Source organism: Hypanus sabinus, chromosome 17 (genome assembly GCF_030144855.1).
Source record: "Hypanus sabinus isolate sHypSab1 chromosome 17, sHypSab1.hap1, whole genome shotgun sequence".
In the NCBI taxonomy this organism is placed as follows: domain Eukaryota; kingdom Metazoa; phylum Chordata; class Chondrichthyes; order Myliobatiformes; family Dasyatidae; genus Hypanus; species Hypanus sabinus.
Window position 1 is genome coordinate 78,667,816 of NC_082722.1, and position 17,253 is coordinate 78,685,068.

At 41.6% G+C, this 17,253-nt stretch overlaps 1 protein-coding gene across 2 annotated transcripts in view; it reads right to left on the reverse strand.

Annotated features, from left to right (window-relative positions):
• The window catches only part of dync1li2 (dynein, cytoplasmic 1, light intermediate chain 2), a 147,806-nt gene that overhangs the window by 97,170 nt on the left and 33,383 nt on the right, over window positions 1-17,253 (reverse strand). Inside the window, exon 4 of one of the 2 annotated variants that reach the window (XM_059993298.1) lies at window positions 14,838-15,068. The exons of the other annotated variant lie outside the window; for it this stretch is intronic. Coding sequence (XP_059849281.1) covers window positions 14,838-15,068 — 231 coding nt within the window. The remainder of the gene's footprint in view (window positions 1-14,837; window positions 15,069-17,253) is intronic. 2 annotated transcript variants of the gene reach the window in all.

Below are 17,253 nucleotides of genomic sequence, written 5' to 3' on the forward strand. Positions count from 1 at the left end.
ACAGCCAAGAAGGGCCAAAAGGCCTGTTTCAGTGCTGTAATGTTCTATGGTAGCGTAGCAGTTAGCACAATACTATTATAGCTTGGGCCATTCCTGAGTTTGGAGTTCAATTCTTGCCGTTCTTCAAGGAGTCTCTGTATGTGCTCCCTGTGGGTTTTCCCCAGCTATGCAAAGACATACTTGGTAGGTTAATTGCTTATTGTAAATTGTCCGTGATTGGGTTAGGGTTGAACGAAGTTGTCATGTTGTTTGGATGGCATGGCCCAAATGGTCAGAAGGGTTGCATCACTAAGTAAATTTAGTTGAGTTGAGAAAAGAAATTATTTCATTCAATAAACTTTGAGGATCTGGAACGCACTGCCTGAAAGGATGCTGAAGGCAAAATCCATAATTTACAAGGTATCAAAAGCAAGGAAATGTGATTGACCTATATACACACTCAAGAGATTTTACAGTTTCTGGAAATCCAGGGCAAAAGACACACAATGCTGGACAAACTCTTTCTTTCTCTCTCATGTTCCAATAAGATTCAAAGAGTACAGAAAAAAAATTACAAGGATGTTGCCAGGACTTGAGAACTTGAGTTACGAGGAAAGGCTGAATAAGTTAGGATTTTAGTCCCTGGAGCATAGGAGAGTGAAAGGAGGTTTTATAGAGGTATACAAAATTATGAGGGGTATAGATAAATGCAAGCAGGCTTTTTCCACTGAGCTTGAGTGAGACTGGAACTAGGCTGAGGGTGAAAGCTGAACTTCACTCGAGGGTGATGGTGTGCGTGTGGAACGAGCTGCCAGTGGAAGTCTCGGTGGATGCAGATTTGATTGCAACATTTAAGAGAAGTCTGGATATGTATGTGGATGGGAGGGATTTGGAGGATCAGGCAGAATAGCTCTGTAGAGTAACACAACAAAATGCTGGAGGAATTCAACAGGCCAAACAACATCAATGGGGGAAAAAAACTGCAGTCGATGTGTCAGGCCGAGACCCTTCAGCAAGTCCTGTCCTGTTTTCCATAGATGCTGCCTACCCTGCTGAGTTCCTCCAGCATTTTGTGTGTTACTTGGATTTCCAGCATCTGCAGATTTTCTCTTGTTTGTAGTTCTCTAGAGACTAGATTTGAGAAGGCAATTGCAAGGATTAGCCGAGATAGTTGAACTTTGAGATACCGATACAGAAAAGGAATGAGAAATGCAGGAATGGACAAATCTTTCCCATTTGTTTGGATGAACACAGAATCCCACATTATTCAAAGGTAAGCATGGAATTAAGTGCACGTAGATTCATCATTCAAAAGCCCACACGCATACAGAACAGATGGTAACCTTACCAGCAGCCCTACCAGGAGTCAATTCTGCAGGAAGCTGGAGAATATTGAGGGGAAAAAGCCACTAAGTAGTATTAACATGCTGAACTACTTAAACACATCTAATTTTTAAACAATAAAAAATGTAATTCTAGTTCTGGTTTCTATTTTAATGATAATCTATTGGCACAGAGAGTTAGATGCTCAGTAGCAAAGACTGCATATGATGTCATCTCCTTGGCACCCAGTATACTGCAGTCAATACAAGCTTTGTGTGTAGAAAGAATGAGCTCATCTTTCCTAGTGAGGAAATCCAAGTATGTATCTACCATTCCATATAAAACAATTACCCTGAGGAGCTGGTAACCTATACTGACCTGCTACTATGCAAAAATCTTTTACACGACTGGGAAAATCTGCATGGTCTTGAGCACATTACCAAAGATTTTCTGAATGCATGCAGTTGTCAAAACATGTAAACCTCTCCAGTCAGTGAGAACACAGCAAGTGAACGGACTCACCCCAGCGCCATCCAGTGGAAGTTTCTTGAGGGACAGAAGTCATGGTACAAATGACAGCTCTTTCCGGATTCAATTCCCTATCCCAAACATGTTCCGAAGGAACAACAGTTGGAGTTTATCACTGGCACCACAGTGATTAGTTTACTGAACTAATCCACAGTCCAGAGTGAGCTAGAGACAGGTGATCAAACTCCACTAGGGCAGACGGGAAATATACAGTAATATTCACATACTACATACATGGATGTCCAGGAAGTGTAGCACCTCTGGTGAAAGGTCTTGTCATGTCCATTCTGGAGCAATTCACTCACCTTTGGGCCCATACTCAGCTCTCACCTGTGGCTCCAAGTAACTGATTATATGCGATGGCGGCCACACCCTGGTACACCACTTCAACAGCTGGCTAGACCAGGTGAGGGCAGCTGCCGGACATCCTACCCTAGTGAGAGAGTGACACACATGTCCTACCATGTGAAGTCAGCTCTGATGGACTGGGCAGGTGAGAACAACAGTGAGATCCAACATCAACAAAGGCAATTCTGCAATGCTTCTTGGACAGCGAAGGGCACGATGAAGCACAGTAGTCACAGACAGTCACTGCAACCAAGGAAGATCCCAGTAGTGACGACTACTCAGTACTACTGGAACCAGATTTCTGAGGTTGAGAGACTGGAATTGCCCCAGTGCAACAACTTTTCTACTTTACAAACTCTCCTGCAGGTCTCCTGCTAATGTTGGATATGATGGTCTAGCAACATTCCAAAGCATGAGACAACATGACGTTGATCAGCTCCATGCCAGTTTCTAGCAGAACAATCCCATTCTCACTAGTTCTGTCTATAAATGTCCTTTTCCTTCTGCCAGACTTACCCAAACAAAGGGTATTTCACAGTATATAATTAATCTGTACATCATTGCTAAGGGGGAAGAGATGCAAGTTCCTTACAGATTGAGTCTGGGTCCCTAGGGGCACTAGAAGCTAAGCCACTCCTATTGAATTATTACATCTGGAAAAGATATCAGGAATAGTAAATTGTTGTACAAGACTATCTGGTTATGAAGTCACTTAAAGAAAACCTGACTGCATTTCTGAGCCCAGGCCCACAGTATAAAGCTGACTTTGAACTTGCCTCTTAAAGAGTGATGATCCACTAACTTAAGCCATCAGTAATTTTATTTATTTATTGATTGATTGAGATAAAGTGTCATCCAGCAACCTCCAATTTAAGCTGAGCCTGATCACTGGACAATTTATATTGACCAATTAACCTACCAACAGTTGCATCTTTCGACTGTGGGAGGAATCCAGAACACTAGACAAAACCCACATGGTCAAGGGGAGACCATATATAATCCTTACAGAGAACTATGGGATTGAAGCTGGATCGCTAGTGCTGTAAATCGTCGTGCTAACCTACTACACTACTGTTTTACTGAAAGGACACTATAACCCAACCCAGCTATCAATTATATCCAAAACAATAAAAAAAAAGTAATTAAGGGACACTTGTGGAAATAAGCAGAGGAACAAATTTCTATGGGTCATCACTATGATGATCCCTGGATTTGGGGGAAAATATCGGAACAGAAAGCTTTGAATAGTCAAGTGTCAAGTCTAGGATACTTTCTGCAGAATAGGTGCTGTGGGTTCCTGCTGCTCAGCCAAGTATAATCATGCACAAATTTATATCCAAGGATAAAATTGGAAAAAAAAAGTGTTTTCTTTAAATAGAATCAGCAGCTCAAAGGGCAACAGTGTGGACTTTACTTCAAGAAATAAGTACAAAAGAGTAGTGCAGCAGTGAGCGTAACGCCATTAGAGCGCCAGCGGCACGGGCTCAATTTCATCATTGTCTGTAAGGAACTTTCCCAGCGACCACATGGTTTCCTCAGGGTGCTCGGACACAGCTGATTCTCTGGGTGAGAGGCAAGCTGGATTGCCTTTGTGGCTGTGTTGCGCGATATGAGGAACTACTGTGGGCTGCTCCTGCAGAAACATGGTCCCAGGACAACATTCATGCACCATTAATCTACAGGCCATGACATTCAGGGGTGAGCTATAATAGTATTTTTTGATAACTATGTTTTTCTGCCATCGTAATTACATGTGCCGTGTGCAACTGTTGGTTATGTGTCCTGCACCTTAGCCCAGAGGAACACTGTTTCATTTGGCCGTTTTCCTGTGTACGACAGTTAAACTGGAACTTGAATATACAAGGCTAGTTGGTCAATTGGTCACATGGATGTAATTGGGTGGTGCAGGCCCTTTGGACCAGAGGGGCCACAGTGCTACCATGCTGAAAAGGTATGGTAAGGCGAAGGATGTGGGCAGAGCAGCTGTGAAGAACAGGAGCCAGTAAACTGAGTTGAATATGAAACTTACAGCACTGTGTATAAGTAATGTGGAAGCATATTAACATTAACACCTTAAGTGGAGCTTTAGACAGAGGAGTGATGTTCCGCTGATTTAAGCGCTGAGCCAGATTAAAAAGATCAAGGCGTCAAGGATGAGAGCAAAGGATGAATCAGTGTTCAGCTCTCTGCTCTATGAGGCTTTATTCACCTTAGTGCTGAAACAACTCTTCAGCACTCGCCTCAGTGGTTCTGATCATGGATGTGCTTACAGACAGGGACTTCACAGTTCATGTTCTGTGGATTGTTTGCTTTCTCTTATTTTATTGTTTGCATGATATGTTGAATGCATGACTGTTTTTGTGGTATGAGGGGTTTCCATGAATTCAATTGTGTTTTTTTTATTTTTCCTGCAAGTAGATGAATCTCATGGTTGAATGTGGTACACATACTTTGAACTTTGAATGATGTTAAAAGAAAGCTTCAGATTGAGGAGGCTACTAAGACTTCCATTGCACATGCCCAGAAGCTCGTATCCTGAACTCATTAAATGAGAAGCTGCTGTGAAAAGTGCTGCAGGCAGCACTTGGTGGGGAGGTTCCTACTGCCAGCACTCCCTGGAGCCAACACTGTTGGAGGGGAGGCTCCGTTAAGACTGCCAGACAGTAGCTTTTTATTGAACCAGTGAGACAATTCAGCAACAGACACAGCAACACTTGGAAGTTTGTTGTTTTGGCTGCTACAGCTGGAGAGGGGGGAGAGGGGGGAGAGGGGGGAGAGGGGGGAGAGGGGGGAGAGGGGGGAGAGGGGGGAGAGGGGGGAGAGGGGGGAGAGGGGGGAGAGGGGGGAGAGGGGGGAGAGGGGGGAGAGGGGGGAGAGGGGGGAGAGGGGGGAGAGGGGGGAGAGGGGGGAGAGAAAGAAAAGAAACAGGACCTAATTTCCTGATACCACATGCAAGAAAGGTCAGAAATAGAAAGATAAGCCATATGACTTAATAGTTGAGGAGTGGCTACAGGAAGCAGGGATTCAGGTTCTTGGATAATTGGGATCTCTTCTGGGATACAGACAAGATGAATACTGAATGAGGGATACTGAAGAAGGTTATTGTCGATTAAAGGGGATTTTGATCAATTAGGAATGCAGGCAGAGGACTGGCAAATAGATCTGAACACAGGCATGTGAGGTGATGCATTCTGGGAAGTCAAACCACTGTAGGACTTATACCATGAATGGTAGAACACCAGGGGATTGAAATGAACAGAGACATAGGGAGTTCAAGTGCATAGTTCATTGAAAATAATACCACAGCTAGACAGGTGAAAAGGGCATGTAGCAAGCTGGACTTTGTCCAACAGGCATAGTGTAATGAGTTGGGACATTATGTTGTCATTGCTGAGGCCACATGAAGCACTGTGCACAGCTTTAATCACCCTATTACAGGAAACATGTGGAAAGAGTGCAGAAAAGATTTTCAAATACATTGCCAGGCGAGAGGGCTTGAGTTATAGGGAGAAGTTGGCTAGGATAGGTCCTTATTCCTTGGAACATAGGGGAATGAGGGGTGAGCTTATTGGAAAGGCATAGAAAAGGTGGATGTTAGTAGTCTCATCCACCTAGGGTAAGGGAGTGGAAATCTAGAAGGCATAGATTTAATGTGAGCGGGGAAGGTTCAAAAGGTGCCTGAGGGGCAAGTTTTCCATGCAGAGGGTGGTAGGTGTATGGAACAAGCTGCCAGAGGAAGTGGTTGAAGCAGATACAGTAGTAGCACTTAAAGGTACCTGGAGGTGTGTGACTTAGAGAAAATTAGGACAAGATAGGTGGGCATCTTGATTGGCATAGACTGGTTGGGCTGAAGGGCCTTTATTCATGCTGCATTACACAGAGTCTAAATTGAAATTTGTAACATTCCTACCCTTCACTCCTAAAATTCACTAAACAAGATGAGGAGAGAAAATGTTGGTAAATGGAGTAGCGGCAAAGAACAAACAAAATTGTGGAGCAGGCAGGAGATTACTCTCCTATTCCACTGATGGCATCTTGCCTGATTTCAATTATATTCTGTGCTTCCTCAAGAATGAAATCAGTATTGCACGACACCAGAGTCCTGAAAACTGCCCAAATTGAGCAAACCACATCCATTATTGAAATACCTAACCCTCACCTTCATGAATGCTGACAGACCTCAACCAGGCATCCATACAGAAAAGAAGGGCTGTAACGGGATGAAGCTGTTCAAAAATACACAGTACAGAGTTTCAATTCCCATTTGGAACATCAACTGCCCATCACAGTGCTTACAAGTTTTATTTATCATGTATTTTTTATTTAGAGATACAACAAAGACCAGAACTTTCCAGCCCACTGCGTCATGTTTCCCAGCAATGCGCCGATTTAACCCCTAACAATTTACAATGACCAATTAACCTATTCAGTATGTCTTTGGTCTGTGGAAGAAATGTGGAGCACCTGGAGGAACCACATGCGCACAGAAAGAGCCAAAATTGAACTTCTGAACTCTGACACCGGGAGCTGTAATAGCATCGTGCTAACCATAATAAACAGGAGCAGTAGGCCATTCTGCCCATCGAGTTTGCTCCATCATTTAATTATGGGCTGATCCAATTCTTCCAGTCATCACCCCCCCCCACCTTCTCCCCATTCCCTTTGATACCCTGGCTAATCAAGCACCCATCTACCTCTGCCTTAAATGCACCCAATAACTTGGCCTCCACAGTTGCTAATGGCAACAAATTCCACAGATTACTCTGACTAATTTCTTCACATCTCTGTTCTAAATGGACATCCTTCAATCACGAATTCACACCCTCTTGTCCAAGACCCTCCCCCACACCATGGGAAATAACTTTTCCATATCTAATCTGTTTAGGCCCTGAACTCCAGGGAATACAGCCCAAGAGCTGCCAGACATTCCTCATATGGTAATCCTTTCATTACTGGAATCATTCTCGTAAATCTTCTCTGAACCCTCTCCAATGTCAGTAGATCTCTTCAAAAATAAGGAGCCTAAAACGGCACATAATACTCTTAAGTGTGGTCTCACAAGTGCCTTATAGAGCCTCAACATCACATCCCTGCTCTTATATTCTATACCTCTAGAAATGAATGCCAACATTGCATTCACCTTCTCCACAACCGACTCAACCTGGAGGTTAACCTTTAGCATATCCTGCACAAGAACTTCCAAGTCTCTTTGCATTGCTGCAGTTTGAATTCCCTCCCATTCTAAATAATAGTCTGTTTGTTTATTTCTTCCAAAGTGCATGACCATACACTTTCCAACATTGTATTTCATTTGCCACTTCTTTACCCATTCCCCTGAACTATCTAAGTCTCTCTGCAGGCTCTCTGTTTCCTCAGCACTGCCTGCTCCTCAACCTATCTTTGTATCATCAGCAAATTCAGCCACAAATCCATTAATCCCATAGTCCAAATCATTGACATACATCATAAAAAGCAGCAGGCCCAGCACCAACCACTGTGGAACTCCACTGGTAACCGGCAGCCAGCCAGAATAGGATCCTTTTATTCCCACTGTTTTCTGCCTATCAACTAATGCTCCACCCATGCTAGTAACTCCTCTGTAATTCCATGGGCTCTTATCTGGCTAAGCTGCTTCCTGTGCGGCACCTTGTCAAAGGCCTTCTGAAAATCCAAGTACACTACATCTACTGCATCTCCTTTGTCTACCCTGCTTATAATTTGCTCAGAAAATTGCTGTAGGTTAGTCAGACAGGATTTTCTTTTCAGGAAACCATGCCAGCTTTGGCCTATCTTGCCATGTGCTTCCAGTTATTCCATAATTTCATCCCTAACGATCAATTCCAACAACATCCCAAACACTGATGTCAGGCTGACAGGTCTATAGTTTTCTTTCTGCTGCCTCCCATCCTTCTTAAACAGCGGAGTAATGTTTGCAATTTTCCAGTCATCCGGTACAATGCCAGAATCTATCAATTCTTGGAAGATCACTGTTAATGCCTCCGCAATCTCTCCAGCTACATCCTCCAGAACCCGAAGGTGCATTCCATCAGGTCCAGATGATTTATCCACCCTCAGACTATTAAGCTTCCTGAGCACCTTCTGAGTCATAATTTTCACTGCACGTACTTTACTTCCCTGACACTCTTGAATGTCCGGTATACTGCAGATGTCTTCCACTGCGAAGACCAATGCAAAATAGCTCTGCCATCTCCATGTCTTTCATTACAACATCTCCAGCGTCATTTTCTATTGGTCCTATATCTACCCTCAACTCTCTTGCAACCTTTATATACTTAAAAAAAGCTTTTAGTATCTTCTTTGATATTAGTCGCCAGCTTCCTTTCATAATTCATCTTTTCCTTCCAAATGACCTTCTTTCCTTCTGGAAGTTTTTAAAAGCTTCCTAATATTCCGTCTCCCCACTAGCTTTGGCTTCCTTGTATGCCCTCTCTTTTGCTTTTACTTTGGCTCTGACTTCACTTGTCAGCCATGGTAGTGTCCTTCTTTCATTCAAAAGTTTATTTAGAATACATTCGTCTTGCACTTCCCTCATTTTTCACAGAAACTCCAGCTCCTGCTCTGCTGTCCTTCCTGCAAGTGTCCCTTTCCAGTCAACCTTGGCAAGTTCCCTTCTCATGCCATTTTAATTTCCTTTATTCCACAGAAATACTGACACGTTGGAATGTAGTTTCTCCTTCTCAAATTTCAAAGTGAACTCGATCATATTGTGATCACTGTTCCTTATGGGTTCCTTAACCTTAAGCTCTCTGTTCACCCTCCGGATCATTGCACAACACCCAATCCAACACATCCGATCCTCTGGTGGGCTCAACAACAAGCTGTTCTAAAAAACCATCTCTTAAGACATTTTACAAATTCTCTCTCGAGGTCCAGAACTGGCCTGGCTCTCCCAATCCACTTTCATGTTAAAATCTGCAACAATTATCAGGACATTGCCCTTCTGACACACCTTTTCTATCTCCTGCTGTAATTTGTAATCCACAGCCCAGCTACTGTTGGAGGCCTGCATACAACTGCCATTAGGGTCCTTTTATCCTTGGCATTTCTTAACTCAACCCATGGAGACTCTACACCTTCTGATACTATGTCATTCCTTTTTAATGATTTAGTATTATTTCTGATACACAGAGTCACATCACCCACTCTGCCTACTAACCTATCTTTCCGATACACTGTATATCCTTGTACATTCAGCTCCCAATGGCAGCCGTCCTTTAGCCAAGTTTCAGAGATGGCCACAGCGTCATACTTGCCAATCTGCAGCTGAATTTCAAGATCGTCCATTTTATTTTTTATGCTGCAAGCGTTCAAATACAACACTTCCAGTCCAGTATTTGTTGCTTCCTGTTTTAACTACACCATGCCTCTATTGTCCTGTAAATCAAACCACTGGCTGTAATTAACCACTATGCTAACATGGCACCATCAAGTTATTCAAACTGTTGCAGACTAATAGACATCTTCACTCATTGCTGCCCTGAAAAAATCTTTTGTTATTGAGCTCAAAGAGAATCACGTCAGCAAATCAATAGGATCCATGACAGGACAGTGTAAGACAAGTTTATCTTTATACATGGGGCAAGTCCTCCTACCCCAATCATTGTCTTTTCTTCTCCCTCCCATTGGGCAGTAGATACAGAAGATTAATAGCATGTACCCAGGATTATTGCTTTAAATATATAATGCTGTTCCTTAAGAACACAGGTCTATTTTATAGAATTTGATACATATATAATACATAGGTTTTAGATACCCTGACCCACACTCTAGTCCGGTAATGCACCTTAAAACTGTTGGCCAACCACCATAAAAACTCAAAAGGTGACGAAGAATAGCATGTACCACCAGGCTCACGGACAGCTTCATCCTGTTGTTATCAGACTCCCGAACAGGCCTCTCACAGGCTAAAAGATGAGCCCTTGATCTCCCAGTCCAGCTTGTCATGGTCCTTGCACATTCTCAGTAAATGTAACGCTATTTTTAAAATTCTGTTTTCCTTATCACCACGTTGATGGTAACATGCACAGAGTGATCTGTCTGGATGGCATGCAGACAAACTTTTCATTGTATCTGGTAATATATGACAATAATAAACCAATATTTACTCCATCTTTGATAGTTTACACTGGATTAAGACATTGTCCTACGTTGAAAAGACACAATCTGTATAGACAGAGGCAGCAACAAATCTCACCTTAGGGCCAGAAAAAAAATGTCATCAGCTTTTGCTTTACAATTGCCACAGATTGCACTGGTAAGAATTGAAAGAGGCCAGTACAATCACAGTACCTAATAAACATGCTTTTATAATTATTTTGACACAGGAGTGAAACAGGATAACTCTCAGATTACTTCAATGATCCAGATAATTTAGACCTCTAAAATTTTTGTCTGTCTCTGCTAGTGACAGCTACATCCTATCCACTGCATTACAGAGGTAACAGTTAAATTGGCAGATCCATGGTTACTAGGATCTTGTGTATAAATACAAACCGAATACCTTTTAGTTTATGAATCATGTTTTGTGATGTCTGACTCCCACAGTCAGTGAAATTCTTTTAATCCAAGGACTAATGTAATGTGAACATGAGTTTCTAGAGTCCTTGAACGCATCCCATATTTGTGGATTCAGTTGAGTCGACGTGATTTAAGATACCTTCTGGTTGCCAGTCACTGTTGTTTGCAGCTACTTGCAGTTACAGGTGAGAGCAGAGTCTGGTGGGTCCCAAAGGTGAGTGAACTACCCCGAATGGACACAATAAGCCCATTCACCTAGAGGTGCTACCCCTCTCTGGACACCAAATATACCCCCCAAGGGTATCTTCAATCACCTCAACTCTGAACTGAATCCACAACCTATGAATGCTTTCAAGGGCTCTAGAAACTCATGTTCTTGGTATTATTTATTTATATTATATATTTTTCTTACTATTTGCACAACTTTCCTTTTGCATACTGATTGTCAGTCTTTGTGTGTAGCTTTTCAACTATGCTATTGGATTTCTTTTTACTGTGTACGCCTGCAAGAAAATTAATCTCAGGTTTGTATATGGTGACATATACATACTTCCATGATAAATTTACTTTAAGTTTTAATTGTGAACTCAAATCTCAGGAATAGAACTTGAATTCACAGCCAATTCACTACAAATACAGAACACTAACATTGTAGAAGTGCAATACAAGAGAAATCAACTGATACATCCATTTCAAAACATCAAAGAAAAGATGAACTACACAACAGTCAAAGAAGAATTCAATTTTGCATGAAATAGATTTGAGGTAAACACTATGTGCCTTTTAAAATACTACACAAATCTATTAGACACCAAGTACTGATTAATGGTTAGTACAAGATCAGCACCACACAGTCAGTGAGTGAAATCAGCTAAATCATTAACCAGCTTCTATTACCCTCTTCACTGCTTTCAGAACACACTAGTCCTCAATATACTCAGTGGCCACTTCATTAGATACCACTGAGTATGTTCATGGTCTTCTGTTGCTGTAGCCCATCTGCTTCAAGGTTCAGTGTGTTGTGCATTCACACACTGCTCACTACTGTTGTAACAGATGGTTATTTGAGTTACTGTCACCTTCCTGTCAGCTTGAACCAGCCTCCATTGACCTGTCTCATTAACATGCTACTTTTGTCCACAGAACTACAAATGAACCTCTTGACCATGTCTGCATGCTTTTATGCATTGAGTTCTAGTCACATGATTGGGAGAGAGGTATTTGCATTAAACAAGCAGATTTACAGGTACACCTGATAAAGTGACCACTGAGTAGTTTCTCCTTTATGGCATATGAAAGGAAGGGACAGAATGAAACAAATAGGATGATAGCTCCTACACAACATCATCAGGAACCAGGCTCTACAGCACACTCCCATATTATTATAGAAAATGCATGACCACATAGATGCTGAATACATGCAAATGTATTGCTGTCACTTCCTTTGGAGGGGTCGCTGGGTCGTGGTGCTCTCGGAGATGTTATCAAAATCGACATTTATGGATTGGACTGTAGTTCACAGTGGCCTTTTTCAGTTCTATGTTTTTTTCGTGTTCTCGCCCATTCTTTCTTGTTGCTGATTGGCAGCTAGGGCTTGGGGGGGGGGGGGTGTGTGTGTGTGTGTGTGTGTGTGTGTGTGTGTGTGTGTGTGTGTGTGTGTGTGTGTGTGTGTGTGAGAGAGAGAGAGAGAGAGAGAGAGAAGTTGACAAGTTTAGTTTCTTTTTCTTCTTGTGAGTTAAGGGGGTTTTGATATCTTCCTTTCAACTACTTCTATGGTTTTCTGTATTTTATGGCTATCTATAGAAGTCAAATCTGAGTTGTATTCTGGATAATAAAATAAACTTTTAATTGGGAAGATAGGAAGTGAATAAATGCAAACAGTGGGTAATGGGTACTTATGCAGCATACGATTCAATATTTGCATTATGAACATTAAGTTATGTGGCAGTTAGTTTAGTTTAAACAAAAAGAATAAGCAGAGTTGTCAGGCTTCCAGAAGTAGCTGGCATGAGGGGCCATAACTAAGTTAAGTGGAGGGGGAATAAGAATCTGTGTGGAATGCACTGCCAGGGGTGATGATAGAGACAGATATATTGGGGATATTTAAGGATCTCTCATACATGCCCATGGATGAAATAAAGGTTTAGGTGGGAGAGAATGGTTAAATTGACCTTGGAGTAGGTTAAAAGGTCAGCACAACATTGTGAGCTGAACAGTCTATACTGTGCTGTCCTGTTCTATGTTGTACGTTCTATGTTCCAGGAGACATGTGATGTGTTTACCCATACTGTGACCTGCAATTTATACCAAAGCCAACAGTGGTGAAAGCTGCCTTACAAAATCATCCCCATGGGCTCGGCTGCAAATCTATTGAACAAAACCTCTTCAAGGAAATATCATGGTTATAAGTAAGAATAACCACCTCACACATTACAACAGAGTCTGTAGTTTAAAAATAAATGATGAGGCTGAACATCTAATCTCTGCATCACAGTCATTATCAAACAATACAGTCATGCAAGAGAACTTGCTGATTTAGTCACAAAAATCACAAGTGGTCACTTAGCTTCAAATCCAGACAATTCAATGCACAAATAATGCAGCTAGTCCCAAACATCTGACACACAATGCTGAAGCAACTCAATGCTGGATTCAAGCAGCATCTAGGGAGGGAAAGGAGCAGTCAGCATTTCACACTGAGACCCTTTATCAACACTCATGATTGATCATATGCCCTGATAAATGTCTCAGCCCAAAATTACAACTCTTAACTTCTCTCCATAGAAGCTTTCAGTCTGCTGTGTGTTAGTCCCGAACACCTGCCCTTTCCCTGAGCTTCCAATTTTGCCCTTTCGTACACTGACCCAGTTCTTTACTTTTTTTTAAAAAAACAATGAATTCCAAACCTTAACAACTGAATGCATAAAAACTTCTTCCCCATTAGTTTTGGTTCTTCACCAATTACTTTCTTCCGATACCCATCACTTCCTTGCCGTTGACCCCTCTCTCTACAGAGCCCATATTAGCACTATACCTGGTACAACCACTAAGAACACAACCACACAACTGTAAATTGAAGATGAGCTTTGCAGACTCAGAACCACATTCCCCATGCCTGATCACGGTCCAAAGCGTCTTCATAAGGTCTCAGCCCATTAGTTATAAGTTAATTCAACTTAACAAATACAGTCCTGGCATTGCCAGTTAGATACTAATTATAGGACACTCTTGTTTGGGGCTGACCATGGATGTTACGTCCTAGCTGTGGCCCATGCAACAGGCTCCCCCCTCCACATAGCTGATGAATCCAAAGCAACACAAAGACTGACACAGTTCGACACCCATTGGTATCACGGAGCTGCTAGTCAGTATTGAACTTAACATCGGACTACCTCAGGAACTCCAGCTCCAGATTTCCCTCAGGGTTTACTCCTGAAGCCTTCCCTATGAGTGGGTATAGGCACAAAGAAGCAAAGGTTTGAGATCAGAGTCCTAGATGAGCTGCCAACCATGGCTGACAAATCCCATCTGCCTGATAAATACCTATACCATCAGGCCAAACCCACAATTATAAATTTCCAACTTTATTACCATAATCCAATATCACAAAGAAAAAATGCAACATTGAAAAGAGTTCTATCATTAAGACTACTAAATTTGTCATATCATTTACACCATACAACCTCTTGACTAAAAAAGTGCCCACTTCCTTAATCTTACAGAATAATAATGTCTGTCAATTAATCTCCCAGAGAAGGCAGGAGAGGCAGAGGGATAGGCATTTCCCAATGCTCACTGCCTCTCATACTCTCCATTAGCTCAACAAATGTACCGGATAATATAGTCAACCTGTTCCTAACTGACTGATTACACCGCACTTGAAATTCATCCACTCCTCACTGTAAGCAGTAGATGCACAATGGGTCATACTATAGACAGAAATGTAAAAATTAATACCAGGACCATTTGTAGTCTAGCCACAGACCAATTGAGGTGACACCTTGTAAACGAACAAAATATCAACACCATTCCATTCAGTGCATTCTACACATTCCAAAATGTACCACAAGCTATGCAAAGCATTCCTTGTTCCAATTTTAGGAATACAATCTCATACTCACTCTTCTGTTCCATTTCCTTCAGTTCCTCAGGTGGAATCTTCAGTTTGTCAATGTGTTCACGCAAAACGCTCGCCCATTTCTGCAATGAATCCATGATAGTCCAAGGCCTGGCCATGTCTGCCACAAAGACAGCTAAAGTATTCTTCAAATTTTCCGCAGAAACCGCAAACTTAAGAAGGCCCTTATGGTACAGCTCGCCATCCAGAATCCACACATTACATCGCGTGTGATCTGTGGAGAGACACAGAGCTAGAATTACTCCCTTGCTAAAACAAGCAGCCTGGAATCCTTTAGCCAAATCAAATGAATAAAGTAGATAGTGCAGAAACAGGTAGGAAACATGCTAGCAATACTTTGCCATGGGTACCTCATTCATGTACATCTACTAATAACTTCTCAACAAACAAACTGGCAGCAAATGTTAAATTTTATTCCTTTGGCAATGCATAGGTTGACCTAATTAAATCAGTGAAATAGGTTTCAACCATCATGCTGCTGAATCGGTGTAGATCATTTCTTTCACCACTATTCTGAAATGATTCTACAACCTACAGACTAACTTTCAATGACTCTTTACAACTCACCCCACCCCCCCGGTATTATTTTTATGATACAGTATGTCTTTTTGCACATTGATTCTTTGCCAGTGTAAATGTTTATGTAGTTTTTTTCTAAAATTATATTGTATTCCTTTCCCCCCTCTGTAATTCCTTACAAGAAAAAGAATCTCGTTCTTCTATGATAACACACAGTACATGTACTTTGATAATATACTTTGAGCTTTCAGATTGAGTCATCAACCTGAAACATTAGCTGTTTTTTTTTCTCCACAGATTTTGCCTTGACAGTTGAATATTTCCAGTATTTTGTAACTTCATAGTAGATCATTAAAATTCTACCTCCTTTGCCAATAAGAGTCAATATTAAGAGGTATAATCTTAAACAGGTGATGGGGTGTGTTACGTACTCGTGACATGACAGTGGTACCCTTGTCATGTGACTGGGGTTGAAGCTATACTGGACTTGAGGTAATGGTCTTGTGGTGGTGGAGTGATGGCATTTTCCCACCAGTAGAGATCATGTGACAGGTTTTTTTTAAACAGGTTATAAAAGGAAGACACCACCCTGTGAGGAGGGGCAGTTCATGGCTGGATTTGCCATGTTGACTTCATGCCATTGCGTGATTTAATGTGATGACGCAGTTTAGTTGAAGGATTAAGTTTTTATCTAATGCCTAAAGTTTAAAAGGTCATTGCCAGCAATTTCTTTACAATACTGCTAGTTGGGAATCAGTGGAGAGTGAAGATCGGAGTTCGGGAGTTAAAGATCAAGGAGAATCTATTTCGACGGTGAAATGGGTTCGACCTTATTTAATCCTTATTCGAAAGGAATTCATTGACTGTTCTCGTGTTAATCTCTGCGGGATAGCAGAAGATTGAGGACAGTGTGATAAAGGAAAGGTCAGTGCCTTTAAGCCGTTTAGTTTCGTAAATTCTTCACGGGAAGTTCGACATCGGGGATTGAAGCAAAACAACATGAAAGAGAATTTAAATCGTCTTATAAAGTCTCTCCTTTTAAATGGACTGTGAGCATTTCGAACTTTTGGCAATTCTACCTTAAAGAACTGTTTTTGCAACATCGCTTTAAGAACTGTTTGAGCTGCATCGCTTTAAGAACTGTTCAAGCTGCCGCACAGCAGCTGATTTCCGGTTACATTAGTGTTTGTTTACTTTTGGGGGGTTTGTTTTCAGTGTTGTTTGTTATAAAATCCCTTGCCGAACTCATATATTTATTGTTGCCTGAATACGTAACAGGTGGAGATACATCTTTATCAAAGGAAGTGTAAGGCACTCCTTCCTTCTGCTAGCCTGTAGGTCACCCTTGGGCAAGGAATAGCACCTGCTTAGCCCCCCCCCCCCCCGATGAGAGTCACTTGAAGCTGTGGGAGATGATGGTGGATGGTCATATGGATAGCTATCACAGCTATCACTTGTGCATATCATAAGTCCTGATTATGTGACTACTGACACCAGACAGACAATCTCTGGAGAGTAATGATAATGTCTAGGGTCACCTGTCTTTTAAAGATGCTGCCCAGAAAAAAGCAATAGCAAACCACTTCTGAAGAAAAATTTGTCAAGAACAATCATGATCATGGGACCATAATCACCTAAGTCATATGACACAGGACATAACAACAATGATGATGGTGATCTTAAAATTATAGCTTGACCAATCCGGAAAGCTATCAGGAAGTACTACATCTCACTGCTTTGAGCATTGACTATAAAGGTCTATTCTACTTTAGACAACTGTTAATGGGTCCTCATATGTGGGGCACTGAATTTGGTTGAAAATTCCAGAAATGAATAATAAATACTTGAGAAGTATTCATTCCTCAAGTTTGTTATATTAC